This window comes from Perca flavescens, chromosome 7 (genome assembly GCF_004354835.1).
Source record: "Perca flavescens isolate YP-PL-M2 chromosome 7, PFLA_1.0, whole genome shotgun sequence".
Lineage (NCBI taxonomy): Eukaryota > Metazoa > Chordata > Actinopteri > Perciformes > Percidae > Perca > Perca flavescens.
The window spans coordinates 15,259,127-15,274,329 of NC_041337.1; the positions used below are offsets into that span (position 1 = coordinate 15,259,127).

A 15,203-nucleotide genomic window follows, 5' to 3' on the forward strand; every position below is an offset into this window, starting at 1 on the left:
GGAAAATAACCAAATATGTGGATACCTACAGAAGAGGAGAAAATCGGAGTTGGTGAGTCAATGGCACCCTTTATTGTTAATTTCTTAACGTTTGTTTTCTAGCTTTTTAATTGACTTTAATCATACCGCGTTGTGATGGCAGTTTTTGCACGAGAAACACCCAATTTGTGTTCATCGACACCCAGCATAGGCTACACAGCCCATTTGTCCTGTTCTTATGCCCATTATACTCAATGAAAAACATATACACTTATAATGGCTGATATACACGGCCAGTGACTGCATGGAAAGGGAAATTGCGTGGGATGATACAGCCTACAACCCACCACCTTAAAGATGCCATCGCAGTCTATACACAACCGCAGGCGTTGCTTTAAAACAGGCTCCTACTCTTAGTTGTATGGTTTTGTAAAAAAAAAAAAAAAAAAAAAATGCGTCAGTGTAGCATTTTAGCCTTTTTGTCTTATGAGCATATCTGGAGGGGGGGAGAGGGGAAAACGCGATTCGTGTCTAAACCACGAGGGGGCATCGTGACTGCGTCCCTCCAACAGGTGTAAGCTGGAGTGAAGCTGGAGTCTACCTGTAGAAAGAAAACTGCCCTAATGCTGCTGCTGCTGCTGCTGCTGCAACGACAGGGACTGCACTGTACCACACTGTACATTCGTACCACTTTGACCCCCGAGGGAGAGGTGAAAGTGCAAGATCAGCATTCAGATTAGCTTTTATGGGGCCAAAAATAAAACAAATCTAAAACGAGCTTTATACAGTCTAACAGGTAAAATGTGCAAAAATAACGCCATAAGATACCATACGGCCATTATATACTGATTGCTGAACACCACGGCCACGGCAAAAGTGTCTATAGCGTATGATTATCCTATAGAGGGGTTCATTAGGGGAATGAGTCATGTCCAGATGCTCTACAGCGTGTTACTTGCAGGGCTACTCATGCTGGCTTGCATATGATACCCCCCCCACACACACACACACACACACACACACACACACACACACATATACATACATATACACTTTGTTTGGAGGCATTACATTTGACATGATCGTATCATAAAGACTGCAGAATGAGAGCCATAATATCAGCACTTAGTGGATGTGCGGTAATCTTATCGCATTCAGTCGTTTGTATTGTCATCCACGCATCCATTTAACCACCATAGAATCACTGCAGGGTTTTCAAACGCTAATATATATTAGGGGTTTTAGGGAAGGAAGGTAGTTTTGTCTGGGGAAGCAACAGTTCGGCGCAGCCTCCGCATCAGTCAGTGCAGAGTGACCTGGCGCTGTCCACGGTTCTGAAATGTGGAGGTGACGCTGTCCACGGTGCTGAAATGTGGAGGTGACGCTGTCCATGGTGCTGAAATGCGGGGAAGCTGAGCCGCTGTGTACCTACACAGTACATACTGTACCTTGTAAAAGCAGCCCACATTACTCTGGTAGAATCCCCCCTACCCCCTTTCGCCATAGATAACGTAATGACATGGTTCAATATTTCTCCAACATCATGTAGATGAAGCCCACACTGCTATACTTTGACTGGCAATACAGCACCTTACATAAATAGCCTGTTAACATTTCCTCTCCCGCCTCATCTTTGTTAATACTGGCACCATTTTGCATATTTCCCTATTTTCTTTGCTTATTTTGTCATTGCCTGTACATTGTCTCTCACCAATATTGCCATACACTAATTTGAAACTGAGCTCTGTTCCGTCAGCAGCCTCTCCTGTGCTGTTTTAATGGGCTGTATTTAAACAGGAAACAGCTGAGAGAACACCTTATGAAACCTTAATGCCTTTCTTAGAATCACTGCCTATTCATTATTTTGTTTGTTTATGCAGGAAGTAATATTAGTTTGGTAATCACTTGAAAAGTGGCTGCAAAGGCCTAGATTGTATGTGTACTGTGGTGATGCCCAGCTTTTCCCACTCTGGAACTGCAACTCATTATCATTATCTTAATCACCAATTAATCTAAAATGACTTGTTTTGTTCCTTGTTTAATATTTAATCTGTAAAATGTCAAAAGTACCCCAAAGTAAATGCTCATTATGTAATAAAAACGAAATATAAGCTAAATGTGATTTTTGTAATTTAATTTTCTAAATGACAATAGATTTTCAAAATTATAACCATTAAATCAATCCTCAGTAGTTATCTTGAAATGTATCTTATTTGCAAATGAGTCACTGATGGATGTCTCTCATATAAACAGCAATATTGCAAGATTGTCTTTACTCTTTTATTGGAGAGAGCTCTGACTGTAAGTCAGTACCTGTCCACATAAGAGAGAGTAAAATGAATCAGCCGGCTTTATCTGTGGCCACATGGACGTTGCTCAGCCGCAAACTACTGTAGCAGTACATGAAATAATCACGCAGACTAGGCCACCATTATCTGAAATGGATAGCTCGAGGATCAAACGTGTTCACGACAGAAGAAAAGATAGAGCTAATGTTCAACTGATAGTGGGATTAGAGCGATTAATGTAGCATTTCTCTGTGGGTTTTAGCCATGATTTTAGTGGAAAGTTGCTCAGCTTCATTTTGGTGAGCACTTCTTGGATTCATCATAGGCTCACAAAGTTCATTAATACTGTAGTTTTCTGTACCTTAACTGCACATCAGCACTTGAAAATATACTTATATGTTGCATGTGTGATAGTCATGTACATGGTCATTTAAAAGTGCTTTATGATAAGGTCATCATCTCGCAGCTACACGGACCCCTGTAGCTGGGTAGCGTGCCTAGATTTCTGTGTCACTGATTTGGAATCCGATATGGTAAAATGCTGCTCTGCCTCGGTGGCAAAAATCCCTAGGTTAGCAAGATTTCAGTGCAGTAAAGTGTCTGAGTAAGTGAATGTGCATTCAAGTCGTGCTGAACCACACAAATCAGTGGGCGAAGCCCAAAGACCGTTGTTTTATTTTAACTTAGCTACTGTAGATCTGGGACAGGACTACTCGAGCAGGACCTTCATGGTCTTCATAATCACAATGCACCACTGAAATGGTTTAAGGAATCACTTGGTAAGCAGTTCAGCTTCAATTGTACCAGTCATGGTAAAAAAGAACAGAAAAGACAAAATAAACCCAACAAAATAAATTATTTTCATTTCTGCAGTATAGATGAACACACTGTCCTCTTTAATCACATGGTTCTCAGTACACTCAGGTGTTTTAGCAAAAAAATAGCAGACAATTTATAATCCATAGTAGTGTTTACTAGCAGGTTTTTGATGACATCTCTCCTCTCTCTGCAAAATATTTCTCCCCTGTCTCTCTCTGATTCTAATACAAGGCCAGTGGGTCACACATGCTGTGTTTTAAGCTTCACTATATTACATATAGAGAAGAAAAAAAATGTCAAGACATGGCAGCACGTAATAATATTTACAGTGGAAAGTGATACATGTCTCACTCATATGCCGTAAAAGAACAACATATGCTTTAAAAAGAAATGATAGCTTACATATTGGATTTGGCTTGACCATAAAAATGACAGAGAATGAAATAAAACAGGAAAGTAAAGGGTAGACAAGGGAAATAGTTCAAATGTCACCCTCAGTGTCTTAAATACCTTAGACTACCTTTTACAGAGTATGTAGTGAACACTCTGTCTGGAGATATTTGTGGATTTTATTTGTTGTGTTTGGTGTGCAGGAAATATGGCAGATAGCAAAGACACAGTATTGTGACTTGAACACATTCAAAACTGTGAATAGTATTACAGTTGCTAATGTGATGCAAGTGTATGCTAGTGTGTGACCCAAGACATTCCTCAACAACATAGGCACAATGTTTGCGGTGCTACAACTCTCTATTTTAACACATTGAAGAGCTCTCTGAATTGTCATTTTTCATGCAGTCATCACATTAAAGCCCTTTTTATACTGCAACACTGCAGGATATAATCAACAAGGTGAGGTGGAGGGTTTAGTTTTCACTCATAGGTTTCCTATTTAAAAAGAAGGCTTTTTTCTTACACACCATGGGCGGCAGTACTGCTAGTGAAGAACAGCAAGTTAAAAAATAAAGGCACAACAGAGGAAGAGCGTTATAAATTCTCACTGAGGCTGATTTTAAAACTTACTTTACAATTGTGCTCCAGTTTATTTCCGGTCTGCTGAGTCTAAACTATGATGCTTGATACTCAGTGGGTGATATTCCTCCTATGATTATCAGTATTATGTCACCCTGAGTGAAACCATAGATAGTGTAAACTTGAATGTCACAACTTCTGCATAATGAAATCCAGGAATATTGCTACTTTTGTCCCACAGGAGCTGGTGTTATTAGTTGCTATGGAATATCTGCTCCAGCATCTGTTCTTACTTTAATCCAACACAGAAAACTGGTTTCTTAAGAGACTGTTTCAAGCTGTTAAAAATGTTTGGTAGATATCTGAAGAATAATTCAGAATGGGAAATTGAGAATGTTGTGTGCATTGAGTTTATATTTTGCCTGTTGACAATACATAGTAAATATCTAATTCATTACTTTGAATCTGTTAGTTTATGAAATATAAAGCATTTACAGTAGTGATGATGAAACCTGTCTGGCTATAGGTTATTGTTCTGCTATCTATCTTAAACTCAGTTTATTTCTTTAAAAAATCTGTTTCTGTGTTTTTTTGGGGGAATTATTCAGCATTTTGCACAGCCTAGTTTTATGCTTTGCTAAGGCTGATAATTAATTAGGAAAAAGCTTTGCATCTTTTTGCTGCCATCAAGTCACAACCAGATAACTCAAGGAATTCAGTCCCCCTCATGTTGTTGTATGGTTGCCACTTTTTAACTCTACTGTAAGAGCTGTAGCTTTTTAGACCTTTGATGAATTCAAGTGTTGTACGCTGTGGTGTCATAGTGAGGGGAATACAAGTTCTGACAACCCAAGGCCCAAACTTAGTGGGCCCCCTATGAAATCTGTGTTTTTGTGGTACTTATAGTTTTCACTATTACTTCATCTTGAAATGTTCTGAAACAAGGATTAAATTCTAAATACAAAACCCCAAACAAATAAAGCATTCTTAAAAGTAGGATACTTAATCTAAGACCAGCCAGAAGACTGAGATATGACTCTTTTTGTGTAGCAAAAACTTGCCGAAGTGGACGAGTGGGACAAGTACATGTCTGTCTTTGTAAATCCACAATTTCAATTGTTTGATAGTTGTAAATGAACATAGGTGATGTTTGAGTTATGGATGAGTAGACATATGTATTTGTCGTAATGAAGGTGTTGTAAGGTGAGAGTAAAGGGGAGGACAGCAGGACCCTTCTCCTGGGCTCAAGCATCATCATTCTTACAAGGGAGTTACTGGTTACACAATAGCAGCTATAAGATGCCATGTGGACTGAATGCAAGTGAATAGAGGGACAGTCTGGACTGATATAATATTGCTCAGAAGAAATGTTTGCTTTTGCCAAAATCTTCCACTGCCTGTCCTGTCAGTCCTTCCAACATCCTACGTTCAACATGTTAAAGTATAAAGATGAATTTGGTTGGTTAGGTTTTGTGGATATGCTAATGCCCTGAAGCTTTTAGGCACAATGAAAGAGTGTTTACACAGCTTGGAGATTTTGTGAGGGTGGACTATGAAAATATGAACCTGCTTGATGCGCCCATTTCTCTCAAACATGACAAGCTCATCTTGTTCTGACGTGACCTCCGTTTAAGAATTGAGTGCAGGTGTGAGTGCAGGTTTTGCAATTCAAATGAAATAGAGTCCATAAAGAATATCACTCTCATTTTGGAAATACTCAGCCCTGGTTCGAAAAAGGGCCCGAGGCAGACTGAAAAAGGTGACAAGAAGGCTCTTTAAGTCTATCCATCTCTCTGACGCTAATACATGCCCAATACGCTGCTTGACTTGAACTCTAGTGCCATGCAGCATCCATAAGCTTTGCCATTTTAAAATGCCCAGATCCCTGCAGCAGGTACAGTGGAGAAATCCCTCCAGTTTGTAAATGATCTGTTGCCATAGTTACCCGAAGCGCAGGAACTGAGCACTTATTACCCTCAAACAGGCAATGGAGCCCAAGCCCCTCCTCCTCTTCCTCCCCCTCACTAGGTCCCCTGGCTAGTTCATTAGCATAATGATTCACACCAAATTCTCCTTGAAGGGCCACCATTTGTAGGTTTTTAAAATCGTCAGTGGAGCCCTGTCATTATTAAACAAGTTTGTCTTTACTGAGGCTTGTATATTGTATGTTACAGAGATGCACAGGTAAAAAAGCAGGCTCCAGAGGCCATCCTATTGTGAAGGCCTTTACTGTGGGATCTATCCCCTAAGTATTAATAATGTTCATAATCAGTGTTTGAGTCACAGGATGTTTCTGTGTATGGTCTAAGACTGCGTGGTGCTGCATAAGCAGGTGGCATGGAAGTTTTATGCTAATACCGACTTATGATAAAGCAGTGTTTACTACTTAGCAGTTTGTGTGGGCTCTATTTTGGGAGACAGATCAATTAACTTAACATTCCACAAAAATTAGGCCGCTTAAGAATTAATTGCCTATTAAAATGACTACACACTTCAGGGTGGGAGCTTGTTTACAGTTTGCTAAGCAGTGGCTCCTGTGTGACACTCTGTTTAGATGTTTGCATTAAACAACTTATTAAAAGCCCTGCTACAACCCCAAAGCACATGCTGTGGAGACACGACGGTGTAGGGGAGGCCCCTTGCTTAAGCCGAGGTAACAAAGATGAAACCAAGCACGGATCTTTATCCGTAATGTAATATCTTTTGACAGTCGACTTTTTTTCATCACTGCTGTCTCATGATTGTTTTCTTTTTTTCTGCACAGTGATCTGCAACTTCCGGTCATCAATATGTCAGGCCCTGGTCCTGGAGATTGGGGAAACTGTGCAGATTTTGGAGAAGAGTGAAGGTAAAAGAACTCAGATCACTTATGGCAATGCATACTTGTGATAAACAGGAAATAGTTATTGTGTTTGATTGTAAATTATAGCAGCTATTTACTGCACAAAGATATCAGGTATGCAAAGTTGACACTATTATGTGGTGGTCATTTTCACCCAGGGCCTCAATGTCCTCCTCAGTATTTTATATGGGAATTTGTTTTGCTTTTTAGCTAGTATTAAAATACTATTAGGCCAAATAAATGAAAAAGAATTTGGTATTTGTCAAACTTCATTCCATGCAGCAGAGGCTTGAAAGAGCATTTAGACCTTTATGTTGGACAATTTTATTTCACATGTCTATAATTAGCTAATAAACTCCTGTAAAGATTCCTGTGAAAAACTATGTATGCTGGTGCGAATTATAGGGAAAATAGAGGCAATTATGACTTAAAGCTATAGCGCGTAACTTTTTTATATTAATGAACGTCCGTTACATTCAAGCCATTGCCAAATTGGTTGATAAAAAGTTAATTAAGACTATCAGCTTCACAAAACTCTCTCTGTATTTCTCAGTATGGCTATGTTCAGAAAATGGTGTTGTTTGGCGACTTCTGTGCGCAGAAACTCCAGTAAAGATAATTACCTCTTTCGAAGAATCCATTATGTTTTTTAAATCCTCCGTGTGTGCGCAATTACAGAGGGCTTGTGTCATGTGGATGCAACAACAGTGGTGTTGTTATTGCTTAGAATTCCTCATTGGGGTGACAGAAACTATGCACTATAGCTTTAAGCCCACAGTATTTAAAAATCCTGCACTGTTGCACTTGATGGCACAATTTCATTGTGAACCAATCAAGGTCTTGAAACATCCAGACAAACTGCAAACTTTGATAAATACCAGTAACAACACTAGTCCTAGCATACTGAGATAATTGTATGTAACATTTGTTAAAATGTAATCACATTACTGTTTTCAGTGCAGCCAGTGGTGTCTAGAGAGCCATAAATGTTATTTTTATCCATCACACTGGTTCAGTGATGTAGCAGAGCTAACTGCTAGCTAACGTAACCCCTGCTAACATAACTGCTGCCACCTATCTGTTTAATAGTTTGTGGCCAAAACATTACCCCACTACGGAGTATACACAGCATCAGTTTAAAGGCTAGGCTAGTCAATGCAAGTATGATAAGTATTTCTCACGGTATGTGAAGACAGCATGTTTACTATTATAGTTAACAGGTAAACATGCGTGAAATATATGTTTAAAAACCACGTTAGCTATTGTGTTAAAAGCAATGTTATAACAGCAGAGAATAACATTCACAATGACATATCAAGTACAAGTTAATTTGAGGTGTGGAAAAAAAGAAGCTGGCACACTTCACCTTCAACTTCTTGTACCATGATACCAACTACTTCAGCAAAATGGTGTAATGGCACTTACTATATACATTGGTGATGTGTTTCATTGTGAGGAATTGAGGTTTTTTGATGTGCACTTTGCTCTTTCTTTAGGTTGGTACAGAGGCTTTTCCTCCAAGAAGCCTTCTATCAAGGTAATTATTTTATAACAGCAGAATTTGACATTTTGTTGATTCCTGCAGGCTGCATACAGTAGTATGCATTTAAATGAATTGAAAGTGAATAAAACACACCACTAGACTCATATGTGACAAAAAACTATTTGGATTGTGTATAAAATCTTTAATGTATTTATAAATGTCTATGTGCACATTAATAATGCAGCAGACTGTTAACTAAATACATAATTGGACAACCAGTATTTTATATAAAGTTAACTAGGATTTTATTAAACACATGAAGAGTTGCCAAAACATCTGTAAAACTGGTTGCTTTGTAATACAAAGTGGTCTCCACATGAAGGTGTTATTCGAGGCTGATGCATTTTTGTGAATGATAATGTGATGTGAGAGATGAGCATCCCAGAAATAACTTCGTCTAGACAACAAAGACCTTAATGACTGATTAACTTATTGAATAGAGCTTTGATTTGACAAAAATAGAAATCTCCTGACCTGTATTTTCAGATGGGCTTTCATAAAGACACGTTTTACCCAAGTTGTTCTGACTTCATACTCCACAAAAGCACTACATGTAGTGTTATTTACAAATAGTGGAAACAACTACACAGCAAACATAATGACAAGAAAAGACAAAATATAATAAAAAAGATACACTGTTTTTGTGTCGCATTACATGTATGAGGCACATGCCAGCTCTAACATTTATTTTAAATTATAGTATGGCACTTTATAGATTATCAGAGCATCTTGGAAGCACCACTCTACACACTTCTCTCCTGTGCAGAATTCTTATCCAAATTTTGTTTTCCTTTCAGCCAGCAGATGGTGCAAACAGTAATCTGAAAACCATTCATTTTACCAAAAAATACTATAAAAAAATGTAATCCAAGTTGGTTAATTAGTTACATTAAATACATTGTTTTCTTCAGTGACTTCTGCAGGACAGATTCAACACACACTTGTTGTGGTGTTTTATCTTTGATCAAGGCAGAAAGCATGTTGAGATGGAGGGCGGGATGGAACGATTCAATCCAAACCTCTCCCTTCACAGTTCGTGCATGCAGCATCATTATGATAAATCCTGCAAAAACATAGGTGCAGAACTCTGATTATACAACACCATCACTGCTGACAGAGATCAATACTCTGCACTGCAGTAAGTGGTTATTATATACCACTGACACATCTGCTTCCCAAATTATTGATTGTTTAATAAAGACTGTTTATGACGGACTCCATCCTTGATAACCTGTTTCATAGGTCCACTCTGCTTTAAAATGAAATGTCAGAAGCTGAAGTGTTATGTGATGCTGCTCTAATGTTTTAAAGCACACAAGCTGTCCAGTCCTGGTAAATGTAGGTGTTAGTGGCTACATGCTGTCCTTCTCTACTCTCATAAGCTATTTACAGTTCTTACTAACACCCCTCCATTTTGTTATGTACTCCACTGCCCACATTCAGTCGCCCCCATACTCTCTCTGTGCTGAGAGAATTAGTTGTGCTCACTGTGGCCAATTCTTCACATCTGGCAGATTAGAATAAGAAAGATGAACTGCAAGGGTGGCAGTTGGCACCACTCAGTCTCGAATGCCCTTCCCCTGCTAAGCCAAGCCACAATAGGGCTCCTGCACATTGCTCTGCCTCTCGTCTTTGTAGTGGTGCAAACAGTATCCTTTTTTTCTTTGCATGGCAGAAAATGTCACCACATAGCAAAACAGAAATTGTCGAAATACTAAAGGAATGATCTTGCGTTTCCTTCAACATAGAATGTGTCGCCAGCAGTGTTGCATGATCCTAACTCAGCACAGTTTAGGTCATTCTACCTAATAACAGAAACACAATACTGTATGTTTTGGTTACATGTAGCAGGAGGATTAAGAACGTGATCCTGTCCCACTCAGTAACATCTCTGCTCTTTCTTCTCTGTCCACAGGGTATTTTCCCAGTCAGCTATGTCCACTTGAAGAAATCCACAGTGACCAACAGAGGGTGAGTTGTATGATGAAGCTTTTTGATTTGAGCTTGCACAACATCATAATTAGGGATGCACTTATCCAACTTGTATAAAAAAATAAGTACTTAGTATTTACCCCACCCTGATACATCCACCAACATCAACTCATCAGTGTCAGAGCATGACAATCAGTGATGATCCATTCTTTAAGACAATTTCCACTGGACAGCTGCTGACATGCATGCACACACTCACACTCTCTCTCTCTCTCTCTCTCACACACACACACACACACACACACACACACACACACACACACACACACACACACACACACACACGTATGTACTGTACACACAGTACACGCAGCGTTCATCTACCGTTCCCGTCACAAAAGCCAACCACGACTATAGAGGCCAGAATAAAGGCGAAGACAAAAACAGGCAGCAAAGCTCTTTATCAGCCTGAACTCATGGATATTAAATCTGCAGACTGGGAGCTGTGGCTCAGTGTGGACTGGGAGTTTGCTGTTATTTCACCATCCTCCAGTTGAGCTACCACATAGCTTGAGGACTCTCGTTTACACTCAAACAATTAAAAGTGCAGGCTTGGAAATTAACATTATTATACTTCCTCGCTCCAGGAGCTGCACTTGCGGAAATGTGCTGTGCTGTCTCATGGGGTTAATGAGGTGAAACAACTACTGCATATCTGTAGTTCTCCCAAAGCATCCGTGCCACAGACAATCACCCTGACTCATTGTGTAAAGGATGGATATGCTTCCCTTGTTGCAAAAACAACATTACAATATTAAAGATAATTCTTTGCAGAATAGACCAGAGCTTAGCAAGCAAAGCACAAAGTTGCACAAGAGATCTAACCTTTGGTTTAATGTTTCCCTGTGAGTGTGGTCACACAGGAAGGATGTGTGTTGAGGTTTTTATCGGAGTGCACCACCTCCGTTCCTTCCTCTGTTACCTCTTTGTCATTTCATAGCTTCTTTAAAAAGCTGACTTGAAGCAGTGACATACGTAAATGCATGTGGTTTTTTATGTGTGAATATTCAGTCAGTAATTATACATTACATATTACTCATTTAAAAAAGTAATTACATTACTCAACAAAAGTAATCAGTTACATTACTTGTTACTTTACTTTCGTTCTCAGCTCAACGTTAACCCGGTGGCGACTAACCGCGTCCCTGAACCAAGTTACTCATTTCACCTTACAGGAAGAGGATTCCGGGTTTGAAGTTACCGGCCCGACTTTAGCCCTTCTGTATGGAGTTTGCATGTTCTCCCCGATTTAGCGTGGATTTCTCTGCGTTCTCCGGCTTCGTTCCACAGTCTGAAGACATGCAGGTTAGGTTAGTTGTTGACTCTAAATTGCCCGTAGGTGTGAATTAGAGCTATGATCAGACCTTGAACCTGTATGGTATCTATCCAAGCCCGACCTGAACCAGAACCACAGCAGCAGGTTTGGGTAAATCGATCCCAATTAAAAACCTGAATTTCCTGCTTCAGTCAAGCTTTAGTCAATTAAAGTATTTTCAGACATTTGTGACACAATCTCTGACATGTGCCTTCTCGAATGCTCAGCACAGTAACTGTCATATGCCATATTAAAAAGATTGTATAACATTTCTCCACATTAATCAGAGGTGGGGGTCGAAATTTAGCGCGAAAACAACCCAATTCAAGTCCGCGGGAATTTTGAGAAATTACAGCCCCAATCAGATTCGGGCTCACGAATTAAAGCTCTAGTGCGAATGTGAGCATGAATGATTGTCTGTCTCTATGTGAGCCCTGTTATGGTCCGCTGAACTGTCGAGGGTGTATGCAGCCTCTTGCCCAATGTCAGCTGGGATCAGCTCCAGCCGATGTGCAGCGGTTGACCTGCACCTGGATAAAACAGGTTACATACAATAATTATCAGATACTCAGGGGTCAACAGAATTTAAAATTGTAATCCCTTACACTACTCATTACTGAAAAAAGTAATCTGCCAATATTGCATTACTGTCCAAGACTTGTGTATATCATTGTGTGTACTCACATTCATGTACATGTTTCTTTTGCTGCAGGCTGTGCGAGACGGTGGTGCCCCTTGAGGACCCTATTATCACAGAGACCACCTCCACACTGCAGGAATGGGGGATATTGTGGAAGCAGCTCTATGTGGTCAGTGGCAATATTTTTAATACGTCATTCATCTTAACACATACCTAAGCAATACATGTGAGACTGATTCTAACATTACCAATTTCCAAGGGAAAAGAAAAACAGGTTTTACAAAAAGAAATTCCATCCATCGTTGTTTTATTTGCATCTTTTTAAGGGGCTTTAGTTGAATAAGCGTGTCCAGTATGTCTTTCTTCCCTGCCCCTAATTCAACACCTGGTATAGCCGGAAAGTATAGTGAACAGCTCACAGAGATACAGCCCAAAGTGTGCAGTGACAGCTCCTTAAGATATTTCCCCATAGCATGTCGTTCTGACTGTCACCCTACATTTTCATATACTATCTATGTAGGAAAAGAAATGGTGGTTGGGCACAGATAATGGCCTACAGACCTGTCGTATGCAATTTCATGCTGTGTCATTCAGCCATTGATTGATTTAAGCTTGCCTCTCGTAGTTTCTACATCATCTTAAGATCCAGCTCTGCTCGCCACCTTCAGTCAGCTTTTACTTGCTGGCTAAAAGTGATTACTGGAAACCTAAAGCATCCTTAATCCTGATATGTGTTGAGGGGGCAGGCTGAAGAGGTTGGTAGGGTTTGGAGTTTGGAGCTGAGTGGATACATTGTGGAGCTGGCAGCAAGTTTTTACATAACCTCTCACTGAGGACTGATCTTGCTCTGAGCAACTAAGGAGCCAGTGGCATTGGTGTGGTGATGTAACTTCCTCTGAAGCTCGACTAATGTGAAGCGCTGATTTAACATTGCTCGTTTTGGTGCTCACCCCCTGTGTGATATGGGCCATGTTGCCACAGTTGCATCCACAATAATAGGATGTAGCATTGGCTAGATGTTAATACATTTTACCTTATTGTTGCCAATTACAATTCATGGTATTACTTCAGGGAGCAATGGCCTAAGCATAACTGTGTATCTGTTATAATGTACATAATTAGCCCCGCACAATAGACACCCCTAAGGCCTCATCAACCCTGACAAAAATCTTAGTTTTTCAGCAGCCTTTGAGAAGATGCAGTGTTTATCCTCATTAAATTTACATCAGCATTGTGGCAGTGCTTAATATTTGCATTTATGTAAACAAACCTGGGTGGTAATGTGGGCTTGTAATGCCATTAGGGATAACAGAAAATGAATTGAAGCCTGAATTAAAGGTGTTGTCCTTGGTCTCCAAAAAATGGTGATGAAATTCAAACCGTGAGGAGGTCAAAAGCAGACTTGCAAGAGGAATTTATTTTTTGTTTCATTAACAAAACCAGTGGGCTTTAAATCTCAGTATTTGTTCTGCTATCTGCACTGGCTGGCAGAAGTGGTTATAATGTGATATTTGTCTTAATTATACCTTAATTAAATGCTAAATAAATCACCAAAGTCTGATATAAGAGAACCACCTTCATGTAGACTCTTGTTTTTCTCACTATCTAGTACTACTATGCAGTTATAAAATCCATGATACCAAGACATTTCTCGGCAGAGTTTAATTAATAACCTTTACATCAATGCTGCAAAAGAAGGAGATCACATATCTTAACTAAGTCTTTTTTTGGCTGCTTCAATAGAAACACAAGGTGGATCTATTTCATAAGCTGCGTCATGTGATGAATGAACTCATCGACCTGCGTCGGCAGCTGATCCAGGGTCACCTCGCCCAGGACCAGACTCGTGAGATCAAGCGGCACATCACTGTACGGCTTGACTGGGGCAATGAGTGAGTTAATCTTGTACTGAGTGCATTGTATTGACATTGGCTACCAAAGAATAGAATATGTCTTTGGCAGAGATCTACAACACTGGATGAGTGGGTGTGAAATAGCATCCTCTATGATGTAATTTTATGGTCATTTAGCAGATGAGTGAATCTCAAGCGGCTTAAAGTCAATGCACATCCCCCTGAAGGAACTGTAAAGCCATATTCCTACTGTTGCCAGTTTTAAACTCCATCCAACTGAGCTGTGACAGGCATCCATAACAGAGATAAAGATGTGAGAGCTTTAGTTCGGCCAAGGAAGAGCTTTATGTGGAGGGGCCATCTGTCAGTTTATTATACGATTTATTTCACAATTTAACATAAAAGTACATAGATATTCACTTGAACTATGTGTGTCAATGTAAAAACAAAGTAGAGCCGGAATTCACTGTATTTTATTCACCATTTGTGTTGAGATCAGTGCTCTGTCGTTCACACTGACCTGAGCGCTGTAGTGATCTAATTTCATGGTCATCAGAGCAGCGCTGATAGTACTCCATGATTTGAGGCTGCATAATTTTGTTTAAAGTGCTCATATTATGCTTTTTGGCGTTTCCCCTTTCCTTTATTGTGTTATATATCTTTTTTGTGCATGTAATAAGCTTCCAAAGTGAAAAAGCCCAAAGTCCACTCCAAAGGGACTTACCATCTTCCAGATAAAACACTGTTTGCAAACTGCTTCAAACTGCTCTATTATAGTCCAGCCTTTACTTTGTAAAGTCACTTTGTAACACACGTTATAATGCTTGCCTAGCTGCTAGAGTGGTACGCCCTCATACTCTGCTTCTGATTAGCTAGCAGTGCTTACCTAGCTACTGCGCATGTGTGACTCCCAACAAAGATGGAACAGAAGTGAGATGCCTCACTCTGTAGCTAAAACAG

At 39.8% G+C, this 15,203-nt stretch overlaps 1 protein-coding gene across 1 annotated transcript in view; it reads left to right on the plus strand.

Moving 5' to 3' along the window:
* The window catches only part of LOC114558514 (dedicator of cytokinesis protein 3), a 50,624-nt gene continuing 35,421 nt past the window's right edge, over positions 1-15,203 (plus strand). The window contains exons 1-6 of the mRNA XM_028582573.1: positions 1-52; positions 6,823-6,906; positions 8,397-8,437; positions 10,359-10,414; positions 12,463-12,559; positions 14,134-14,282. Of these exons, the coding sequence (XP_028438374.1) occupies positions 16-52; positions 6,823-6,906; positions 8,397-8,437; positions 10,359-10,414; positions 12,463-12,559; positions 14,134-14,282 (464 nt within the window). The 5' untranslated portion in view covers positions 1-15. The remainder of the gene's footprint in view (positions 53-6,822; positions 6,907-8,396; positions 8,438-10,358; positions 10,415-12,462; positions 12,560-14,133; positions 14,283-15,203) is intronic.